This window comes from Hoplias malabaricus, chromosome 1 (genome assembly GCF_029633855.1).
Source record: "Hoplias malabaricus isolate fHopMal1 chromosome 1, fHopMal1.hap1, whole genome shotgun sequence".
NCBI classification, from domain to species: domain Eukaryota; kingdom Metazoa; phylum Chordata; class Actinopteri; order Characiformes; family Erythrinidae; genus Hoplias; species Hoplias malabaricus.
The window spans coordinates 27,867,352-27,892,489 of NC_089800.1; the positions used below are offsets into that span (position 1 = coordinate 27,867,352).

Below are 25,138 nucleotides of genomic sequence, written 5' to 3' on the forward strand. Positions count from 1 at the left end.
TGCTTACAAGCATTTCTACACCAGGGGTGTATTTGCCCATGAGATCAGAGCTCATATAGCTATATATATATATTTAACAAGATTTAAAAGTTTGTGCAAAAAAAAATGTTTCATTACAACATTTGATGCATTTCATTCATTAATTATCTTTAACCGCTTATCCAGTTCAGGGTCACGGTCGGTCCAGAGCCTACCTGGAATCATTGGGCGCAAGGCAGGAATACACCCTGGAGGGGGTGCCAGTCCTTCACAGGGCAACACAGACACACATTCACTCCTACAGACAATTTTGAGTCGCCAATCCACCTACCAATGTGTGTTTTTGGACTGTGGGAGGAAACCGGAGCACCCGGAGGAGAACACACCAACTCTTCATAGACAGGTCCCTGGAGCTGCGTGACTGCGACACTACCTGCTGCGCCACCGTGCCGCCCTTGATGCATTTCAGATAAATTTATTTTGCAGTGTGACATTTTCAACACTCATTAGTAATGTTATGCTATTAAAGGATGCCTAAGATACCTTAGATACCAGTCAACATTATGTGATATTTCACAGTAATTACAATTAGCTAATTTTTCTATAACTAATTATGCTCTGAAATGCAAGCTTCACTTCTTGGTTCTCCACCAGATACTAGTAAAATTATATTTGTCTGTGAAATGTTACCAGAGGGACATAATTCAACCTGCTGGCTGATATCAGTGAAACTACTGTTAACTATGAGGTAAATCAGCTAATTTGAAGTTTGCTAAATAAGGTAAGCTCAAATAAAACAAAGAAAAATGAAAAATTCTTACTTTTTATGAGAGTTTGCTCCAGTTTTCTCAGCTACACAACCACACCTTTCACTGCTGGAGACTTATTTTGTCTTTCAAATTTTGACACAGCCTATTTTGCCCCACCCATACTACAATTTGATTGGTTATCTCTCAGAACCTTCTTTTTTCTTTCTGCCCTCAGAACAAGTTGGTGTAACTAAAACTCCCATCTGCAGATCCTCCATGGCTCCTAAACAGATAAGGCGCTTTCCATTGGTCTTCACCTTTATTGAAACCAATCAGCAGCCAGAGTTACCTGTCCATCATTCAGTGCTGCAGACAGTGGAGTCACAGTCGCTCCTACAGGGGGTTGTTTTGCAGCGGTGCTGAGAGCAGCATGTCAGTGCTGAAACACTGGGAACTAGAGGTGGGCGATACTGGGAGTTTTGGTATCGATCCGATACCGAGTAAATACAGGGCCAGTATCGCTGATATTGATACCGATACCACCAGTCTTCACCACGTGCAGGTGCTGAAGCAAAATGCAGGAGCGGGGGGAGGTGCGTGCGCGCTTCTCTTCGCACGGATATTTTTGAGCGAGCAAGGTTTCTGCGTGCGTGGATATTTTTCACCTTTCTGCGCACTCGCTCCACACTTACAGCCGTTACAAAGTGCCTCAGATTCAGAATCAGAAACTTCAAATGACAAAGGTAATTTCTGATTGGATGGCTTGACCACCAAGCTGTGCACCACAGCCAGTCATTTTATTTTATATTAATTGAATTGGCCACATTGTAGAGTTTTTATCTGTTGTTTTTGGCCTTGTATTTACCTTGATTAACTGAGTCAGCAACGTAGCTGATGTGCTAAATTCAATGTACATAGTGTAAATTAGTGCTAGCAACGAGGGTAAATGGTACTGCAACTACTGTAGAAACTACTTTATTAGTAATAGAAAGTACTGCAAATTCTATCTAGATAGGTAGTTATCAACATAGAGGGCTAGCTGAGTATGTAATGCTTAAATATGTATAACTTCCTAAAGGAAGCTTAATACTGCAATAAAATCAGCTTGCAGTTAGCTATTCAGAATTATTTTGGCTATAACTCTGTAATGTAGTAACATACACCTGCATATATTAGTGTGTATTTGATTTAACTATGCTTCACAATTTAGGTATAGCAAAAGAGTATTTCAATTTGTTTGCCGTAAATATTGGCAAAGAAATGCATGTAGTCTTAATAACATACAGGGGAATGAAAGGAGGGTGAACTGAACCCACCTGGTCTGTGAAATCTTTCTGTCATTTTTTTTTTTTGGTCTTTTTCTGATAAACTCAATAGAGCTTTCCAGGGTTAAAACTTTGTTCAGTGTTTTTTTGTCTTCCTCTCTCTACTTGAACAGTTTTGAACTGCAGTGTTAAGCTTCCTTTAGAAAGTTCTTTACTGGTCTCCGGCCTGTATGTCCTTCCCACTTGGCGGTCAAGCCATCCAATCAGAAATTATCTTTGTCATTTGACGTTTCTGATTGGCTGAAACTGAGGCACATTGTAATGGCTGTAAGTTTGGAGCGAGCGCGTGGGTCAGAGACATTGCGCGTAGGACAGGAGGGCAGGATGTATAGGTTGTAGTATGCATTCAAGAAACGTCCTTGCTCGCTCTCAAAAACCTTGCTCACTCAAAATATCCGTGTGCGAGCAGAAACCTTCTTGCTCGCTCAAAATATCGCTGCAAAATATGCAGAATTGTGGCAAAAATAATGACATACACCCACAGACTTTAGCAGGAGAACAGCGGGAGAGAAAAAAAGTTTGAGTATTGATCTTTTTCTACGAGTATTGATCAATACCAATACCAGCGTTGGTATCGATATCATTGATTTTTGGATCGATCCGCCCACCTCTACTGGGAAAGCTCTGCTTTCAGATAGACCTGATGTTAGCACCATGTCCTGGAGAAACTATATTTCATTCTCAATCAACACACCACATATAATATTAACAAGGTGGCACAGTGGCGCAGCAGGTAGTGTTGCAGTCACACAGCTCCAGGGGCCTGGAGGTTGTGGGTTCGATTCCTGCTCCGGGTGACTGTCTGTGAGGAGTTGGTGTGTTCTCCCCGTGTCCGTGTGGGTTTCCTCCGGGTGCTCCGGTTTCCTCCCACAGTCCAAAAACACACGTTGACATGTGAGTGAATGTGTGTTTGTGTTGCCCTGTGAAGGACTGGCGCCCTCTCCAGGATGTATTCCTGCCTTGCGCCCAATGATTCCAGGTAGGCTCTGGACCCACCGTGACCCTGAATTGGATAAGCGGTTACAGATAATGAATGAATAATAGGTGAGGAGTTTAGATTAGATTAGATTCAACTTTATTGTCATTGTGCAGAGTACAAGTACAGGGCCAATGAAATGTAGTTAGAATCTAACCAGAAGTGCAATATATAACATTATTTACATAATTTACATAAAGTGCAGTTGTGATTATTTACATAAAGTGCAGTTGTGAAATGACATTGTGATTGTGGAAGTTAAAGTAACCATATATACATATTGAAATATAAAACATGTAAACAAAGTAACATTGTGTAAGTGATGCATTAAGTACTGAAGGATAAATTAAATACAACTTCACAGAAGGTGCCATGAAATGATTGTGCAATGTTTGTTTAAAGTGCCTGAATAGTGTTCATCCGGATAACAGCCTCAGGAAAAAAACTGTTACGAAGCCTGTTAGTGCGGGAACGGAGGCTCCTGTAACGTCTGCCAGATGGTAAAAGGCTGAAAAGTCCATGATTTGGGTGGGTGACGTCCTTGACGATATTTCTTGCCCTGCCCAGGCAGTGTTTATGGTAGATGTCCTCGATGATAGGTAATTCAGTGCCTATGATGCGCTGTGCTGTTTTTACCACCCGCTGGAGAGCTTTGCGGTCTGCAGCACAGCAACTGCCGTACCATACAGAGATGCATTTGGTAAGTATGCTCTCGATGGTACAGTGGTAAAAGTTCACTAGTATCCTGGGAGACAAGTGAACTTTCTTCAGACTCCGAAGAAAAAAGAGATGCTGCTGCGCCTTTTTGATGAGGATGGAGGAGTTCAAGGACCAGGTGAGATCATTGGAAATGTGGAGACAAAGGAACTTGAAAATGGGCACCTGATCCACTGCAGTTCCGTTGATGTAAATGGGGGCGTGAGCTTGGTTCCTAGTCTTTCTGAAGGCCATGATGATCTCCTTTGTTTTGAGCGTGTTTAGTACCAGGTTATTGTTATGGTACCACAAGGACAGATGCTGTACTTCATCCCGGTAGGCTGTTTCATTATTATCTGTAATCAAGCCTATCACCGTGGTGTCATCTGCAAATTTGACTATGGTGTTTGAACCATAGGCAGGTACACAGTCATGGGTGAAGAGAGAGTACATAATCAGGCTCAGAACACAACCTTGTGGAACGCCAGTGTTCAAGGTGATGGTTGATGAATGAAGGTTGCCTAATCTAACAAATTGGGGTCTGTTAGACAGGAAATCTAAAATCCAGTGGCAGAGTGATGTGCTGATACCCAGTTGGTTGAGTTTGGATATCAGCATAGACAGAATCACTGTGTTGAATGCTGAACTAAAATCGATGAACAGCATTCTTAATGATTTAATGATCAGGAACTCCAGGTCTGCAGAGCAGTGGGTTTCCACAACAACAGAGTCCGTGCACCACGCTTGGTTTATGTAGATACAGTTTCCTCCGCCGCGCGTCTTGCTGCGGCTTGCTTGCTTGCCGTAGTCACGCTTGACCGGTCAGCTCTGAACAGCGTTCGTCCCTCCATTTCCACCACGCTGTCCACCACATCGTCCCTTAGCCATGAAAATTAAATTACAGTCCCTGAGCCAGCTCTGTGTGAGGGTCCAGATTTTTAATTCATCCAGCTTCCCTGGCAGCGAGCGGACATTTGCGAGAAAAACGCTAGGTAATGCTGGCCGGTGTGGGTTTAGCCTTAGCTTAGCACGTAAGCCACCGTGCTTACCTCGTCTTTGTTCACGCTGCCGTCCTTCCGGTCGGCAAGATTGACTCGCTTGGTCCCGGTGTTCGGATCATCTCTGGTGGAAGCTGGTTGAAGTCGAACTGATGTGTGAATCTGGTGTTTCTGCAATGAATGTTAATTTCCAAAAGTGTCTGTCGTAGTTGTAGTTTGCAAGAGTTATTTGCGCAAGAAAACAGGAGATAGCTAAGTTAATAAGTATAATATTACTAAAACTGGTAAGACGCTGAGCCTCCCGGTGTGATTTCGACGCCATCTTGGTCTTGGTCTTGGTTTTCTGTGTTCTCCCTGTGTCGGCATGTGTTTCCTCAGGGTGCTCCAGTGTCCTTCAGCAGTCCAAAAACACACATTGGTAGGTGGATTGGTGATTAAAATGTGTCTGTAGGTAGAGCGTGGTGCACTGTGAAGGACTGGTGCCCCCTCCAGATTGTGTTCCTGCCTTGTGCCCAATGATTCTGGGTTGGCTCCGGGCCCATCGCAACCCTGAACCAGATAAGCACTTACAGACAATGAATGAATGAATATGATAATGTGATGAAGACAAGACTGTCTTTAAGACTCTTAGAACAATACGATTCTTTCACTTCAGATCATATTGTTATTAAAGAAAAACTTAAAATAATTTTAAAATGGTGATACAGTATCTACCATTGTTCAAAAAGGCTACTGACAGGCATTGATTTTCCTGATGGCAGCTGGCTTAATAAATGTCTGACAACAAAAATGTTTTATCTGATTGACTACAGCTGAACATTTGCTTTTTGATTTCAGAAAATTGTCAACCCTACACACACTGTGCATGTGGGGAGAATGTGTAATGTGTTTCCGGTAGGCGAGTGTCATTTCAAGACAGAAAAAAATGAATTGAATGCCTGTTACAATCTTACCAATTAACCAAATTGACAAGCAATTGATGCACTACTTAAAATAGAATTTTACTACCAGAGGAAACCTAATAATTGATGCAGGTAAAGCAAACCTGCAGAAAAAACAGTTGATATGTTCATGGATTAAACACTGCAGTATATAGGGCAGACTGAATTGATGTTTATGTTCTTTTCTGGATTTCTGACTTTATGACTGTATATTTTACAGATACCTGTAAATAAATAGTTAATAGTTGTCCACAACTGTTTGGTTTTTCTTCCTGTAAATGGGTATTAAGATTTTTTTTTTGTAAGTACAGCAGCTCCTTGCTTTGCTTATTTTATACTTCATCAAAATAATTGCTGCTATGAGGCAATTACCCCAGACCCCCCTGGTTAGCCCCCCTAATTATTCATCTCTAGTGACGGCCCTGGCTTATAATATCATTGAAAACAGGATTATACAGTAATAAATACATGGGCTTATGTAAGCTCCTGTTTGATGCAACTGTTCCAATTAATAGCAAATTAATCACCACTGAAATACATAAGCAGGAAGAGCTATAATAATTGTGGCATAAGTGCTTTCACAAGAAAGGTCCAGACTCCCCATGACAGAGATTATATTCAGAACATCAACAATGCACTCCATCACTGCTTGTGATGCTACTTGCATCTGAACATACAGTGGCCATTATTAATCTTTTCCTGAAGGGTCAGGGGCCCTAAGGATAATTCACAGTAGACATAATAACCAATAATATTGTTCACAGCACCTGTTGGGATTAATGGGTCATTAACTGTAAGCCTTATACTTATATCATAACTTGCAATTAGCCAAGATTTTGTCAAACTGTAAACTAATGTCAATCATTTAACCTCATTCTTCATTTCAAAAAAAAAAAATTATGAACAGAGGGTGGCAGCAAAGTGAAAAATATATATAATGTTTTACCCAATGGATGAAAGAGCTTGTTGGTTTGTTGATGTTTATTAATTAATTAATTCATTGTAACCGCTTATAGGGTTCAGATTCCCAGTCCTTCACAGGGTGACACACTCACACATTCACTCACACACTCACACCTATGGACCTGGAAGAAACCCACAGGGACACTGGGAAAGCACACCAAACTCCTCTCATACAGTCACCCACAACCTCACAGGTCCATGGAGCTGTGTGACTGCGACAATACCTGCTGTGCCACCGTGCCGCCCTTATGGGCTTCCAGACATACCACCAATACCAATGATGATCATAATGATGCTTTTAATGAATTAAAAAAATTCTGTATTTTTTCCCTTTAAACATCAGTAAATAATCATCTGTGAACTTGTATCAGGGTTGCCTGATAAAGAGTCTTTTCATGAACAATCTGGCATTAGTGCTTGCTGGTATGGTTCTCAGACCAAATCCGTATGTGCCTCCCTCTGAACAGAAAGGAAAGCCTGACAGCCCAAGAGGGCTATTTTTGTGGCTAGCACACTGAGATGCTTGCCACTCAATCACTTTGCTAAACCATGCAGTAGGGTTCCTGTTAGCTCTGTCTAGTTGCCACATGGTTCTGCCAGCAATTCACTATGGCTTTTCCTTGTAGTGCCATGCAGAGATGTGTCACTAAAGCTGAAACTGACAATCCAAAATTATATCACCACAATGTATGTGATGGTACTGTGATACTGCATCAGTTATTTTCTAAATGTTTTTAAGCAGAGTAGGATTGGTTTGTCCTGTGAGTCTTTGTACATCCCAGGGTTACTTCCTCCAGCTTTGTGAGTTTTTTCTTTGCCACTGTCACTTTTGGATTGCTCACCAGGGGTTTGGTTTTGTTTCATACTATCGATCTATTGTATATTACTGCAGCTGCTGGACATATTTACAGATGCTTTGCGACAACATCAGATGTAAAATGTACAATAAAATGTCAAACGTTCTCATCATACAATTTTTTAATTTTAAAAAGATATGTGTAAAAAGTGTGAAGTATATTATTAACAAAAGATGTATAAATCTATCAAATTATCAAGTGTGTGGTGAGCCTTTAAATAAATAAACATAAATCCACTTGAAGAAGCTATTGATGACAAAATAAATAAATAAATAAATACTTAAAAAAAATCACCAAGGCTCCACAGTTGTTGATGACCTATTAATCCCAGCGGTGACATGAAAAATATTATTGGTTATCACTACTACTGAGATTTCCCGACCCCTTATAAAGCTAAATATAATGGTGTCTAATAGCTATATCACTGGGGAAATCGACAGCAAGAGCTACATTTGTTGAAAGCCTGTCTAAAAGCTTATTCCAATTTGATTGGAAAAGCAAGCTATTTTAGCAGACATTTAAATACACTACACTCTAATATGTAAGTTCTAAAATATTTGTGTAATTACTTTTTTAGGATTTTGATTTTATTATTTTTTATCTTTCTCTGTCCAACAAATAGGCTTCGCAACACCAGAAAACTACACATGGCTGGGATTATTTTATGTTCCATCTTGTCATGTACGTTGCTTTGTTGTTCCAATACAGCATAGAATGTAAATCCTAAAAAAGTGAAATGTTTTTGCAGATGTTTGTGTTACATAACTTTGACACATACAGTAAAATAATGCTGTTGTTGTTTTAGTTGTTTTGTAGGTAACTGAGAATGTCCATTCTATAAACCCATGGCTAATACGACTCAAGGCCCTCTTGATGTTCTGAACACTATCTTTGTCCTGAGCAGTATAGAGCTGTCTCGTGAAGGAGCCTATGCCACAATTATTGTAATGTTCTCTGCTTATATATTGTCAGTGGGTTCCAATTTGCTACTAATGTTAATAGTTGCTGTGAACAGGAGCTTACATGAGCCCATGTATATATTGCTGTGCAACCTTTCTTTAAATGACATTATAGGCATAAGCGCACTGGTTCCGAGGGCTGTTTTTGATATTATATTTAAGAATGACATCATCACTTTCTCTGCCTGCTTCATTCAAGCTTGGTGCTTGCATATTTATGGTGCAGCTGCTGTACTTATACTCTCTGCCATGGCATTCGATCGCTATATTGCCATCTGTCATCCTTTAAGATATCACACAATCATGTCAAGAGCTGTTGTCACATCTCTCATAGTTTTCACATGGAGTGCTTCATTTGTCATAGTAATGATTGTGTTTGCTCTCACTTTACAGTACCCTTTCTGTAGAAAACAGCTGTCAAATTATTACTGTGACAACATGAGTATTTTAAGCTTGACATGTGCTACTGACACAACAGTGAACAACATTTTTGGCCTTTTTGTAACTGGGCTTTTTCATGTCTGTGGTGTGTTTTCCATTATCTTCTCCTATACATTGATTCTGATCACATGCTATAAGAGCAATGACTCAGACTCCAAGTCAAAAGCCTGGAACACCTGTAGTACTCACCTGAGTGTGTTTGTTATTTATGAAATTTCATCTAATGCTGTAGTTCTGGCTCACAGGTTCCCAAACGCCCCTCCAACCCTCCAAAAAATCCTGATAATGGTAGGAGTGATTATTCCCTGCTGTTTCAACCCTATAATTTATGGTCTCAAATCCAAAGACATTAAATCCAAGGTGAAAATTTTCAGAAACAAATATATGTAAAGAAAGTTTTGATGTTGATAAATGTATTACAGTACTATAAATTGATATGGCAAATCTGCACAATGTTGTAATGATTTTATAGTTGTTAGCACTACACAATATATTTATTCTTTGGACTAATATAAACTCAAATGACACATTAGGTGATACATTAGCACATTACTGCCTTGCAAACTAATTTACCAGCATTTATTTCAAGGCCACAAAAATAGGCTCCTCCTTCACCTAGAACTGCATCCATAAGAGGTGGATATATTAACTGCATTTATAGATTAATGTACCTTATTATAGGTCTGAATTGTGTGATTATGGTGAAAGTAAGTGCAGTAGAATACCCAAGCATGCTTTAATAAAAATTTAAACAGTGCTCATAAAGATACCTGTCTCAGAAAGACACTCTGTAACCTGGTGAAAAATACTTGTAAATATCTCCCAAAATACAAATTATAACAAAGTTATACTCTGATTTTCTCCATAGTATAAATAATAAACAATATATTTGCACAGTTTTTTTGATGTATTTATATTCATAAAACTGTAAATTATACATGTGTATAATAAAAAAAATATTAATAAATAAATAAATAAACACAATCCCCTTTCTTTATATATATACTTGAAGTGACAAGAGCACAAACACCCCTTATACCACAAATAATGGAGTGAGAACTGTGCAAGGCAGTGTGAAGATAAGATAAGATAAGATTCAAAACATGGGAACAATCTGAACCTATCTTCTCCCTGCTACAAGCTGTCAAAATTTACAGACTCTGAAAATGAAAGTATAGCCTTTACAGTCATTGATAAATCTTATGGATCAACTCCAGGCCATCCAACAGTTTGTAAGTGTACAGAAAAATTGTGACCTACCTGTAGAGCGAGTGTAAACATTTTTATTTTTTTTTTGCTTTTGTTTTTCTAGGAACATTACACTAATTTTGTGTAATTTTTCTACTTTTCTAATTTTTTTTGTGTAATTTCTTAACTTCATTTTTTTCGTACATATTATTTCTCATTGTTTATTTTTCTCTCTTCATGGCGCCTGCCGAGGAACGAGCCCTTTCTGAGCTCGGCGCGGAGCTCGAGCAGCTCGGTCGCCGGATTCAGCGTCTCTTGGAGAAGCAGACGGAGCTCCAGCGGGAGAAGACGAGACTCGAGGCAGCCCGCGACGCCTCCTACGTGGCCGTCGCCTCTCCGGCTCCTCTGCCGCGGCGGTTTGCGGGGGTACCCATCTACACGCCTGCACCGGGATGGGAGCGCCAGCGTGGGCGTGGGAAGCCGAGGCCGTCCCCCCCTCCACCGCAGCCAGTCTTCACTTCTACCAACCGGTTTGAGGTGCTCAGCTCCTGGCCTTCACCTGCTCCAGCGCCGAAGACTAAACAGGACGGTGTTCTTATTATTGGTGACTCAATAGTTAGACATTTAAAAGTGCCGGGGATAAAGAGTAATGCAACCGTGTCTTGTCTCCCAGGCGCACGTGTCCTGGACGTTGCCAGGCGTCTTCCGTCGGCGCTTCGGCAGCGTGAGGACTTCGGCACCGTCGTTCTCCACGTGGGAACGAACGACATCTCCGCCCGCCGCAGCGAGGTCCTGAAGGAGCACTACCGTTCGCTTCTGGATACCGCTCGGAAGAAGACGGATGCTAGGATCATCGTCTCTGGCCCCCTGCCCACCTACCGTCGAGGATGCGAGGCGTTTAGCAGGCTCTTCGGGCTCCACTCCTGGCTCCTGGATTGGTGCGGCACTGTCGGCGTGGACTACGTCGACAACTGGGAGTGCTTTCGTGAGCGTCCGGCCCTGTATCGTTGGGATGGGCTTCATCCGAGCCGTCTAGGATCCGCAGTTCTCTCTGAGAACATTGAGGTGGTTCTGCGCCGGAACTGACTGGTCATTCCCAGTCACATCAGTCAGGTAGGTGGAATGGATAGCGAGCAGGTAAGTAATATTAAAATTCCTAATGTTCCTCCTGACCATCTCTCTACTGCTAGTATGATGAGTAGCATGTCCATATCACCCACTCTGATTAACGCTAATAAATTTTTCAGCATTGAGACTGTGTCGGTTCCCCGCAAAGCTTGTTATCACAAACGCCCAAAAATCAGTTTTAACAACCTAATTAGAATTAACACCAAGGCACTGCAGCAAACGCAAAATTTCAGCACTTCCAGCATTAAATTAGGGCTTTTAAATATACGATCTCTAACATCCAAAGCACTCACTGTCTGTGATATTATTACTGATAACAAACTCTATGCATTATGTCTCTGCGAAACATGGGCTAAAGCCAATGAATACATTGCCCTAAATGAGTCCACTCCCCCTGGCTTCAGCTATTACAGTTGCCCACGAACATCTGGTCGTGGTGGTGGTGTAGCCACAATTTATGACCCTACCATTGACACAACACAAAAATCTAGATATGATACTAAATCCTTTGAAGTACTTACTCTTAAAGTCACTGCATCAAAAAGGCAGCACTCGTTTATGCTCATCACAATCTATCGTCCTCCTGGCCCTTATACAGAATTTCTTTGTGAATTTGCTGATTTCCTCTCAAGTGTAGTTATCGTATCAGAAAAGGCCTTAATTGTTGGTGATTTCAATATTCACTTTGAGAAGGACCATGATCCACTTAAAATTGCATTTGAATCAATTTTGGATGCGCTAGGGTTCACTCAGAATGTTACTGGGCCCACTCATCAATGCAAACACACATTGGACCTAGTGTTAACACGGGGCATTGAGATAAAGAATCTATCCAATCTCTCGCTACATGAGACCATCTCTGATCACCATCTAATCACATATGAAATTGCGTTAAACTTTGATATTTGTCCACAACCACGCTATATTAGAAAGCGCACTATAACATCCTCAACAGTTAGTGATTTTATCAACAACCTTCCAGACCTTACCACCATTTCTTTTCCAACTCACCCAAATGACCTGGAGCTCATTACAAACAACCTACACCACTTATTGTGTACAAACCTAGATAGTGTTGCACCAGTCAAGACCAAACAATTTAGAGAGAAAAGGCTTGCTCCATGGTACAGTGACAGCACGCGTGCATTAAAACTGGCTGCTCGTAACCATGAACGTAAATGGAGACACACAAAACTAGAATGTTTCCGAATTGCATGGCAGCACAGCCTCACCGACTACAAACATGCCTTATCTAAAGCCAAATCACAGTACATCTCTTCCCTTATAGAAAACAACAAAGACAACCCTAGATTCCTTTTTAGCACTGTATCAAATCTAATTGGAAACAAAAAGGAAATCAACCCCATTGTTCCCTCTGATTTCTGTAGCAATGACTTTATGAGGTTTTTTAATGATAAAATTGCTTGCATTCGCCTCAAAATCCAAAATCAGTCCAAAGTCACATCGGCTCTCGTAGATGAACCCCCTGCCAGCTCTGAGGTGCACTTAGACTACTTGAATTCTGTCGATGAAAATGACTTGCTTAGTTTAATTAGCTCATCTAAATCAACTACATGCTTACTGGATCCTGTACCAACACAATTATTTAAACAAATTTTACCTAAAGTCATTAGACCATTGCTCACAATAATAAACTCATCCCTCAACATTGGATATGTACCAAAACCTCTGAAACTAGCGGTAATCAAACCAATTATTAAAAAACCCAATCTTGACCCTCTTGTACTCGCAAACTACAGGCCAATATCAAACCTCCCTTTTATTGCTAAGATTCTAGAAAAAGTCGTGTCACAGCAGTTGTGCTCTTACCTACAAAACAATGACATTCATGACATTTTTCAATCTGGATTTAGACCAAATCACAGCACAGAAACGGCTCTAACAAGAGTAACTAATGACTTACTCCTTTCACATGATAAGGGCTATATCTCTATTCTGGTGCTGCTTGACCTTAGTGCAGCATTTGATACCATAGATCATGTGATGCTTCTTGATAGGCTGGAAAATCTGGTAGGAATAAAAGGATCTGCCCTCTCTTGGTTCAGATCTTATTTATCTGATCGTTACCAATTTGTTTATCTGAATAATAAATCCTCTAATCATACTTTAGTTAAATATGGTGTCCCACAAGGATCAGTGCTTGGCCCTGTATTGTTCACACTCTACATGCTGCCACTGGGTAGACTAATCCGTAAGCATGGGATTCAATTCCACTGTTATGCTGATGACACACAACTGTATATATCAGCCAAACCCAATGATGTTGCTTGTCTACGTAAAATAACAGAATGTCTAACTGAAATTAAAGACTGGATGATGCAAAACTTTCTCATGTTAAATTCTGATAAAACTGAGGTCTTGTTACTAGGTACAGATACTCAGATGCATTCACTCAGAAATGCTGCTATTAATCTTGATAATTCAACAGTAAAACACAATGCCATCATTAAAAACTTAGGTGTAGCCTTTGATTCGACTCTCACATTTGATACCCACATATCCAATACAGTCAAAACCGCCTTCTTCCACCTACGCAATATTGCCAAAATTCGGCATATTTTATCATTAAAAGATGCAGAGAAACTAGTGCATGCTTTTATAACTTCACGTCTAGACTACTGCAATGCGCTCCTGGCAGGGAGCTCGTGCAAAGCGTTACACAAGCTTCAGTTAGTTCAAAATGCAGCAGCCAGGGTGCTCACTAGAGCTAGAAAATTCGAACATATCACCCCAGTTCTCTCGTCCCTACACTGGCTACCTGTAAAATTTCGCATTGACTATAAAATACTCCTCTTAGCTTATAAATCTCTAAATGGTTTAGGCCCGCAGTATCTTACTGAACTTCTCATACCTTATCGTCCGTCACGTACACTTCGTTCACAGGATGCCCATCTACTCTTTGTTCCTCGCATTAAGAAAAACACAGCAGGAGGAAGAGCCTTTTCTCACAAAGCTCCTCAACTCTGGAATAGCCTTCCGGTTACTGTTCGGGGCTCAGACACACTCTCAATCTTTAAATCTAGATTAAAAACCTACCTTTTCAAACAAGCTTTTGGTTAATCACTCACCTTCAGGTTACTCCTTCTATATTGGTGTTCGGGCTGGTTTTCATATTATCACTGTTCTGTATTAATCCTGTCATATCACCATAGCTACAGCATTCTTAGTTAGCTTTGTAGTAACTGCCAACAACGCTGTCTGTCGCTGGGTTCTCTTGCCTGACCAGTGGAAGCTTTTTTCGCAGGACAAATTTCCCCGTTCTTTACCATGACCCTACTAACCTTTTGTATTTTTATTTGTTCCCTTTGTCTGGCTTTCTTTCTCCTGTCTCTCTCTCATGCTTTGAGATGTCCTGCTGCTCTCCAGGTTTTGCCCTGATCCAGCCCGTGTCCTGTACAAGATCCTGGCCTTGCTAAGACTCATACATCACTAATATCATCATCCTCACCATTTTCATTTCTGCTTCTCCATCATCACTAATATACTACATTTATATTACTATAACCCCTTCACTTTTACTTCTGTTCTCTATTGTGTCTCCGGTGTCGACCCGAGGAGGATGGGTTCCCCGTATGAGTCTTGGTTCCTTCCAAGGTTTCTTCCTTGTGTGCTGAGGGAGTTTTTCCTTGCCACTGTTGCCCCTGGCTTGCTCATAGGAGGCTTGGACCCGGATCTCTGTAAAGCTGCTTTGTGACGACTTTTTGTTGTGAAAAGCGCTATATAAATAAAATTTGATTGATAATTGAGTTCCTTTTTATGACCAATTAATCTCAGTGGGGGACATTAAAAATATTATTGATTATCATGTCTAGTAAGATTTCATCAGGTATTCCTGACCCTTTATTCATTCATTATCTGTAACCACTTATCCAATTCAGGGTCGCAGTGGGTCCAGAGTCATGGAATCATTGGGCGCAAGGCAGGAATACACCCTGGAGGGGGCGCCAGTCTTCACAGGGCAACACAGACACACACACACACACTCACACTTTGGAGTCGCCAATCCACCTGCAACGTGTGTTTTTGGACTGTCGGAGGAAACCAGAGCACCCAGAGGAAACCCACGTGGTCACAGACAGTCACCCGGAGCGGGAATCGAACTCACAACCTCCAGGCTCCTGGAGCTGTGTGACTCCGACACTACCTGCTGCGCCACCGTGCCGCCCTGCCCCTTTAGGTATATTGTAAATAATATCTAATCTCTCAATCACTGGGAAAGTGATTTATTGTATAAAAAAATCTACTTCACTGAAACAAACTAAGTTCTAAAATGTACTCATTTTGAATTCCAATTTTATTATTTGTTTATCTTTCTCTGAAAAAGGCCTCCTTCCACTGGAAATACAACATATTTTTGGGGTTATGTTATATATGTAACAGCACATAACCACTATGCCAGTGCAGTAAACACAAGCAAATAATGCAAATAATCAGCCAATTGCTTACTTCACCACAAAACAGAGCAAGGAATGCTTCCTTGCTAACATGGCTTAGCCACAGAAGCATATGCCCATGCATAGCTACATCAATAAAAAAGGGACACAATGTTGACCTTTTTTTCCTGGCATTGGTTAATGCAAACAAGTTGGATGTCAACAATTTGTGAAGTGCATGGTTTGTATACAAGAGAGGTGGACCTTTCATTTAATAGATAGATATATAGATAGATTGATAGATAAAAACAATAAATGGAGCTACTGCATGCCAAATTATAACCCAGCCTCCACCGTTAATGGTCCATTAATCCAGTGAGTGCCATGATAAATATTATTGGCTATGATGTCAGCTAGGGTTTACTCTCCTGACCCTTTTGGAAGAAGATTAATAATGGTGTGTAATGGCTCTACCACTGAGAATACAGGAATAGTTTGCTGTGTTTGAAGGCACAAATGCCAGCAAAGAGATAAATCTGTTAGTCTTTCTGGTCCACAGCACCATCTTAGGATTTATAACAAGTTATTTTTTAATTATTATTATTATTATTTTAATTTTACTACATATTTAACTGCCAAACACAACAAGTCAGCAAACATTTCCTTCAACAGCACTGACTGCAAAAGGCTGGCATTACGATTTATCAGTATTATTGCTATAATTTATAGATATTTATTTTGAATATATTAAACAATTGAAAATATTTTAAAACTAGTATGTTTTAGCCTGCAATGTTTACTGTTAGCATGTGGAGATTTTGTACACTGTAATATGTGTTATGAGAATAATGTCTTTAATCTTCAACATGCACATGAACAAGAGCAAATATTTCCAAGTGGTATAGCTTTGAAACAGTGCTAAAATGCAATGATATATTGTTTATTTGCCTTTCTGCAGGTGGAGTGATTCATCGGTGCTGGAAAACAAACCCATGGCTAACATAACTAAAGACCCTCTTGATGTTCTGAATACAGTCTTTGTCATGAGCAGCATGGATCTGTCTCGTGAAGGAGCCTATGCTACAATAATTATAATTCTCCCTGCCTATATATTTTCACTGGTGACTAATGTGCTACTAATTGGAATAATAGCATCAAACAGAAACTTGCATGAGCCCATGTACATACTGTTGTGCAATCTCTCTTTCAATGACATTATTGGTATAAGTGCACTGGTTCCGAGGTCGCTTTTTGACGTTATGTTTGAGTATGGCCTCATGACTTTCCCTGCCTGCTTCCTTCAAGCCTGGTTCTTACACACATATGGTGCTGCTACTTTACTCATTCTGTCTGTCATGGCATTTGATCGCTATATTGCCATTTGTCATCCTTTAAGATATCACACAATCATGTCAAAACCTACACTCATAAATCTGATAGGATCCTCCTGGATCATTGTTTTTGTTCTGTATGTGATTCTGTTCAGTCTGACTTTACAGTACCCTTTCTGTAGAAAACAGATATCAACCTATTACTGTGACAATGTGACTATTCTAAAGTTGACATGTGCTGTTGACACTACTGTAAACAACATCTATGGACTGTTCATCACTGGTTTCTTTCACGCTTCTGGTGTGCTGTCCATTGTCTTCTCCTATACCTGGATTCTCATCACATGCTGTAAGACCAATGACTCTGAATCCAAGTCAAAGGCTTGGAATACTTGTGGCACCCACCTTACTGTCTTTGTTATTTATGAAATTTCAAGTAGTGCTCTTGTTCTGGCTCACAGATTTCCAAACACTCCCCCTATCCTCCAAAAAATCCTGGGACTGACCTATGTAGTTATTCCAAACTGTTTTAACCCAGTCATTTATGGACTCAAAACTAAAGACATTAAATCAAAGTTGAACATTTTTATGAGTAGATATTTTAAGCTCAATGACCTGAAACTGCCCAAACATGAACAGGTGCAGACAATTTCTATCATGTGATGTAGAAATGCCTCAGTATCTCATTGCCTCTGAGCTACTATCAGGAACAAAACGTTTTGTCAAAATTTTGTTTTGTTTATTTTTTTTTATTATGTACAAATCATGTATAAACTGAAAATTGATCATTTTTAAATTTTTATAAAAATGTAAAATATCCATGATGTGTAATTATTTTATGATGGATTTTGGGAAGATATCCTACTGAAAATAAAAGTTTTGTTGATATTCTACATAAACATATTAATGGAAAGAAAACTATATATTACTATCTTTAGCAGCATTTTTAGTGAGCATGAATGAATGATTGCATGCATGAATTAATGTCGGAATAAATAACTAAACATGTTTTGCATTAGCAAAATTTAGGTTTCATTTTATTCCCAGTGTGTTAATAATAAGCTGTTAAAGAATATACTGACTTATTCTAAATGTCCAACTGGTGACATCCTGGTGTAAACAAAATATCATTATTGCAGCGGTGATTGCTCTAAGACTGCAAGGGAAGCTCAGCTTCTCCTAAAATGTAAAAAAATAAGTGATCAAATATATTCTGTTGTGTGTACGTGTTATTGAATAAATATGCACTACAACCCGCTCAACTTTTGTTTAGAATCAGCTTTTTATCACTGGTAAAGACGCGGCTTTCCCCTCAATCATTCCCGCAGCTTCAGTGTTTTAAACGGCGTGGATGCTGAGCGTCCACAGAGTTCAATAACGAAGCAGCGAAGTGCAGCGAAACGAGACGAGTCATTGGATAAATGCTGGGCTTTGTCCCGCCCATGGGACGCTCAGCGTCTCTGGGGGTCTATGGGGCAGTGGGCTGGCCTTGGCCGGCCCGGACACTCAGTTTCTGCATGATGATTGGATGGTACGACAGAGTCACAGATCATTTTCTTAAAATGGAACGGAGGGTAGAATTTATGTATAAATAAACCGACACATTTTATGATGTAGGCCGAAATTGAGCTTCCCCTACTTGAAAGACCAGCATCCGCCACTGATTTATAGTATTCAGGCTTGTACACAGGGGGACACTTGTTTCCCTATGGCCCTTTTTGTTTTAGTTAATGAAGATGGTTTATGCAATAGAATACAATTATAATACATAAATATTAAAAGAAAAAGGTTAGTAAGTCTCCAGTTTGCCCAGGAGTCTTTTCCTGTATAGGAAAAATAAATATCTATCCTTTACTTTCGGTATGCTTCAAAATAATCACAGCCTTGTTTATGATCTGTGAATTCAGCTATTTTAAGTTGCAATCATTGCTAATGTAGATGTTCAGATGTACACAAACTGTCACCAAGCCCAGGTCCAAGTTTAGGCTTGAGCAGAAGTAAGCACTAGACTGTGGTGCATTGGGATTGTGTTGGAGCTCGATTCAATTCCATTAGAATAGTTTGGACTGGTGTTGGTGATCCAGTAAGAAGTATCTAACCACATTATCTGACATCACTATTTTTATGATTGCGGAATGCAATGAATTCCTCAGACCAATTTACCACCATGAATTGTGTAATACATTTCCAGCAGAATAGAGATTGATAATACATCAAAGCAGTCTTTATAAACTAACTTTTAATACCTGTTATTTCCGTAGAAATATACAGGACCAAGGGTTAATTTAAAATTACTAGAAAAAAGATGCTTTTACATAAACCTCCAAAAGAAAGTTAAACCCATTTATTTTCTTTTTTTTGTTTTTTAGATAGTTTGTGACAGCAGTCAAATTCTATTTAGTGGTACTCTGTAATTATACAAATATAACATTTAAATATAATTATCACATAAAACCCTCAGAAAATTGTAAAGCCCTGAAATACATAATCTCAAAAGGAGAATATGAGACATACATCTTCTATGACAATCTAGATGGGAGAGCTGTTGAACAATTTGACCAGAAGATGGAGACGTTTCACTTCTCAAATAAATAAATACATAAATAAATAAATAAAAGCAATAAAGGGAGCTTCTTTGCTTTGCTTTTCACCGTAACCAGAGTAGAATTTTTACATAAAATAATTAAAAAAATGTCTTTGTGACATTGCTTAATGATTATTATTTTTTTAATGTATTTATTTATTATACATTTATTTTTTTATATTAATTTTAATTTTAAAGTACACTGGTGAAGCAAAACACTCACAAATTAATATTTATTTCTTTTGAATGTAAATTAGACCTATATAATCACTGATTTACCAATTTTTTTTCTTTTCTTTTTTTTATCAGAACTTCATATAAAAACCCAGAAGGCACATGAAGTTGAGTATAAATAATATCTATCTTTTAATAGCTGTTATTTCAGCAGAAATATACAGGACCAAGTGTTAATTTAAAATTACTGGAAATAAGAATAAACCCATTTGTTCTTCTCCTGCAACATTTCTTTTATATATATATATGTGTGTGTGTGTGTGTGTGTGTGTGTGCGTGTGTGTGTGTGTGTGTTGTAGACATGATAACCCCTGGGTTCCTGTCTCCACCACTGAATGGAAATATTAGCCCGTTTGTTTCCCTAGAAAACATGCTAAATGCTTTTTAAAAATAACACATTTTGATGATGATGAACATTATTATTTTTATTATTACAATATATAATAAATAGTAAAATAATAGTAAATATAATTGGATTTTATACATTAAAATTCCTTTTAAAACAAGAAACACAAGATCTTTGACATGTACACTGCATTATAAGGGTTTAACCCTTTGCTTGAAGAATGCCAAGGCTTTGGTTCTGATTTCCTTTGTTCTCAGGCCATAAATAATGGGGTTTAAAGTGGGAGGTAAAATCAAGGCCACCATGGAACTGAACTTTCTCAGATAAGGTGAGATATCTGTTAGCCTGTAGGAAATAATGGCAAAAAGACCTAGGCACTCAAATATGATGAAGACTATAAGATGTGTGGTACAGGTTTGAATGGCCTTGTTGCGACTGTCTGAGCCTTTGTTTTTGAAGCAGGCAATGAGGATCTGGAGATATGTGAAGAGGATTAACCCCACTGTGACCTGGCACACAGCTACAGTGATTAAGCCATAGATGTTGTTGACTGCTGTGTTTACACAGACAAGCTGGAGAAGAGAGGGGTTGTCGCAGTATGTGTGGGTCAGAAGAGATCTACATCGAGGTAGACGCAGTAAAAGGATGAAGAGCACAGCAATCATGATGATATTAGTGAGCCAAACTAAAGAGATTATCTTCATTAAGTGGGAGTTATTCATTATGCTGTTGTATCTCATGGGTCGACATATAGCCACATATCTGTCATAGGCCATAGCAGTCAGAATAAACACTGCACCAGTGGCATAGACATGTATAAAGAAAGCTTGGGTGACACAGGTAGAAAACTGGATAGTCCTCGTATCCCACAATAGTTCCTTAATGAGGTGCGGGAACAAAGCTGTGGAGCCAAGCATATCATTGATAGGCAGATTTAACAGGAGTAAATACATCGGCTCATGGAGGTTCTTATTCAGAATTATGGTAATCAGAAGCAAAAGGTTACAGAAGATGATGATAACGTAGCTCAGCGTTGCAAAAACCAAGGCAGGGATCACGCTCTCAGGAGACAAATCAAAGCCCTGCAGTGTCAGAGTGGAGGATACATTTGACAAGTTGCTCATGCTTAAGTAATATTTCAACCTGTCCAGACAAAAGTCAGATAGACATTGTTAGCTTTTTCTTCTAATTGAAAAACTATATCTTAAAATGATTCAAATGATTATCATTACCTTTTTATTCCAATTTCTTATTAAAATTTCAATTTAAAAACTAATAATTTGTCATTTTCATTTTATTCCTTTAGGATTTGATTAAAGAATCAGAAGTATATTATTGATTTATACCCTCTGCTTTTACATTAACAGTGAAATACATTTTTATTCCAAAATTCTCTCCTGTCATATGTCTGCCAGTGTTCCACACTGATTGCTATAGAAGTCTCCCAGTCATACCCAGTGCAACCTACTTTTGAAGGTAAAATGTCAGTAAAGCAATACGGCTGGACAGCTCAACATTCTTTGAGCAGAATACCAGCTGCCCAAATGTGCTCTGCCAGCCTAGAGCCACCCATAATTGATAACACTGGTTGTGGGATGAGTAGAGCATGGCTATTCCACACACACAAAGCCAAGGTCAATTATGCATTTTTTTAATTCCATCATTGGAGTACAAACCATGTATCTATTGTACAGAGGATGTGATGATTTTGACTTGCAGAAAAAAAAGAATACATGGTCACAAAATTCAGTCAGTATAAATTTGCATTTGCAATATTAGCCTAATATAAAATCTCAACAGCATATATATATATATATATATATATATATATATGTGTGTGTGTGTGTGTGTCATGATTCAGACATTTATTATAAGCAAGCTGTTCTAATAAAAGTATACATTTTGAAACACCACTGTCATTTATAATTTATTTTAAACAGTAATGAAAAAAATGCTTGATATTTCCTATATGTAAGTTCTTTTGTAGAAATACAAAGCAAAGTTTAAATAACTAAAATGTACAATTTTATAAAACCTAAACATTCTGAAAGAAAGCTACGGAGCTTTAATGTGATTTATTCTGATTCATTAAAAAGTAAATACTCACCCTCTACACCTAGATTCCTAAATTTGGGTGTAATGTCTGCCATTTTAATGTGCCAGAAGTTATTCTGAGTTGATTTAACTGTAGTGAATCATGCTTTCTGCCGTTAAATTGCAGGACTACCTTCTTTACTGCGATGACCTGAGTTTTATAGTGTTCTGACAATGCAGCAAGGGGCTTAAATGTGGAATGTCTCAGGAGGCTAGGCCTCAGTTTCTATTCATGATAATGTAATACAACACATTCATCTAGCAAACTGTACTGTAGATGGCTTATATTATATTATCCCTAGAATAATAAATTATTTATAGAAAGCATGTTCGGCTTAAACATTCCTTTAATTCAATGTGATTTTACTCCAAGGACTGTGTTGGTTTTGATGTGGGAGGGAGTTGGTTCTCTGTGCTCTGGTCACAAAAACTTGGCACCAGAACACTTTGGGTCAAAGGTCAATGAAAGATTTGTTGTTGTGTCTTCTGACCTGCTGTCAGACCTTGTGCACTTCTGTTACTGTCTCCACAATATACAGACAGAGGTGCATTTGAAGCAGATTTAAAAAAGATGCTAGACAGATTTTGTCTAAAAAGAAAACCTAAAGCATGTAAGAAGTTTAACATCCCATAAGTCACAAATATGTCTTACTATTTACCAAATAAATATATTCGTATTTGGTCAAGAATTTGTACAAATACAATTAAATTCATAAACAAATATTTTTGGTTTTCATAGATTATATCATGATTTAATGAGAAAATGAATACATTTCTTTACATTTACATTGCATGTATTTGTACATTTACAGCTTCAAATTTAAAAGTGTATATGTGAAATGTTGAATCTGCATTTATGGATCAAGTCACTCGCATATATTCTGTGAAGTATTTTTGTTCATTTAGGTTTTTGGATTTTGAGAATTTCCTTTTGCATTTCACCCGATCCACACACAAATGCAGTCTCATTCACAAGTTTGGCCAGCAGGTGAATGAGCTACATATTCAAATACATATTCTAACAAAAAAATCTAAAGAGTGAAAAGCCCGTTTTTAAAATTTTTTTAATTCATATTTCCTGGGATTTTTGACAGCCAGCTGGTGACCAATTTGTTCAGGAGAGGGAGACTTTCTACTTGTCGATAACTAGAGCAGGACATCAGTCTCAGAAGAAAATAAATAAATAAATAAATAAATAGGTTTTCATTTGTCCTACTGGAAATACATAGTGTTAAAAAACGATAATGTAATGTCGTGTTGTATATATATAAAAAAAAAAAGATAATCCCTATAAAGTAATTGCTTCTAATCAAAATGCTAAAGCATTATTTTTTAATGCAATACTAGGCCTATATTACCACTAATATTCCATAATTAAAATTCCATATATTATTTCAGAAGGCACTTGAAGTTATGGATAATTAAAATTGGTTTGTTTTATACTTGTGTTGTAAACATTATGACCCCTGGTTCCTGTCATCCCTGAATATAATTTTTAATAATTATTACTAACTAAATAAATTATAACAATTTTTTTAAAAAAACAACAGAAGATCTTTGACATGTACACTGCATTATCAGGGTTTAACCCTTTGCTTGAATAATGTCAAGAATTTTGTTCTGATTTCCTTTGTTCTCAGGCCATAAATAATGGGGTTTAAAGTGGGAGGTAAAATCATGGCCACCATTGAAATGAACTTTCTCAGATAAGGTGAGGTATCTGTTAGCCTGTAGGAAATAATGGTAAAAAGGCCCAGGCACTCAAATATGATGAAGACTATAAGATGTGTGGTGCAGGTTTGAATGGCCTTGTTGCGACTGTCTGAGCCTTTGTTTTTGAAGCAGGCAATGAGGATCTGGAGATATGTGAAAAGGATTAAACCCACTGTGATGACCTGGCACACAGCTACAGTGATTAAGCCATAGATGTTGTTGACTGCTGTGTTTACACAGACAAGCTGGAGAAGAGAGGGGTTGTCGCAGTATGTGTGGGTCAGAAGAGATCTACAGCGAGGTAGACGCAGTAAAAGGATGAAGAGCACAGCAATCATGATGATATTAGTGAGCCAAACTAAAGAGATTATCTTCATTAAGTGGGAGTTATTCATTATGCTGTTGTATCTCATGGGTCGACATATAGCCACATATCTGTCATAGGCCATAGCAGTCAGAATAAACACTGCACCAGTGGCATAGACATGTATGAAGAAAGCTTGGGTGACACAGGTAGAAAACTGGATAGTCCTCGTATCCCACAATAGTTCCTTAATGAGGTGCGGGAACAAGGCTGTGGAGCCAAGCATATCATTGATAGGCAGATTTAACAGGAGTAAATACATCGGCTCATGGAGGTTCTTATTCAGAATTATGGTAATCAGAAGCAAAAGGTTACAGAAGATGATGATAATATAGCCCATCGTCGCTAAAACCAAGGCAGGGATCACGCTCTCAGGAGGCAAATCAAAGCCCTGCAGTGTCAGAGTGGAGGATATATTTGACAAGTTGCTCATGCTTAAGTAATATTTCAACCTGTCCAGACAAAAGTCAGATAGACATTGTTAGCTTTTTCTTCTAAGCAAAAAACTATTCAGTTTACTAGCTTGTCATTCTAATAAAATTTACATTGAAATATCTCAAATATTGTATTTTTATGTAAATACACACACACACACACACACACACACACATATATATATATATATATATATATATATATATATATATATATATATATATATATTCTTTAGAAATTAAATATTCAATGTGAAATCTGTTAACTTGAGAGAAAACATTAAAAATCATATGGCCATCACTGTTATTCAACCACAAAGTATATTAATGTGTGCATTGTTGATTAACAAAATATATAACAATATATTTCAAAACTGTATTGTTGCTAAAATGGAATATTTCCAAATTTGTATTATATTTATAAGCCCTTTTAATTCCAATATT

General features: G+C 38.4%; 3 protein-coding genes across 3 annotated transcripts; 1 reads left to right on the forward strand and 2 right to left on the reverse strand.

The window, feature by feature from the left end:
* Nucleotides 1-8,329: 8,329 nt before the first annotated feature.
* On the forward strand, nt 8,330-9,274 carry LOC136705961 (olfactory receptor 4M1-like). The gene has a single exon (XM_066679857.1). The coding sequence runs from the start codon at nt 8,330-8,332 to the stop codon at nt 9,272-9,274; it is 945 nt and encodes a 314-aa protein (XP_066535954.1).
* A 4,276-nt stretch (nt 9,275-13,550) lies between these two features.
* LOC136687064 (olfactory receptor 52E8-like) lies at nt 13,551-21,213 on the reverse strand. The gene is made up of 2 exons (XM_066661274.1): nt 20,296-21,213; nt 13,551-13,571 (listed from the first exon to the last, which is right to left on the reverse strand). Exons 1-2 carry the CDS (start codon nt 21,211-21,213, stop codon nt 13,551-13,553), a joined length of 939 nt encoding a protein of 312 aa, XP_066517371.1.
* A 2,547-nt stretch (nt 21,214-23,760) lies between these two features.
* On the reverse strand, nt 23,761-24,693 carry LOC136706043 (olfactory receptor 52E8-like). Its single transcript, XM_066679983.1, has one exon. The coding sequence runs from the start codon at nt 24,691-24,693 to the stop codon at nt 23,761-23,763; it is 933 nt and encodes a 310-aa protein (XP_066536080.1).
* Nucleotides 24,694-25,138: the final 445 nt, after the last annotated feature.

Bases quoted from the DNA above. Each gene is read 5' to 3' on its own strand.
- LOC136705961 (XM_066679857.1), top strand. From the start codon at position 8,330: ATGGCTAATACGACTCAAGGCCCTCTTGATGTTCTGAACACTATCTTT.
- LOC136687064 (XM_066661274.1), bottom strand. From the start codon at position 21,213: ATGAGCAACTTGTCAAATGTATCCTCCACTCTGACACTGCAGGGCTTT. The intron at 13,572-20,295 runs GTTAAACCCTTA...ACAAGACCTCAG, and splicing joins TGGCATTCTTCAAGCAAAGG to TTTTATCAGAATTTAACATG.
- LOC136706043 (XM_066679983.1), bottom strand. From the start codon at position 24,693: ATGAGCAACTTGTCAAATATATCCTCCACTCTGACACTGCAGGGCTTT.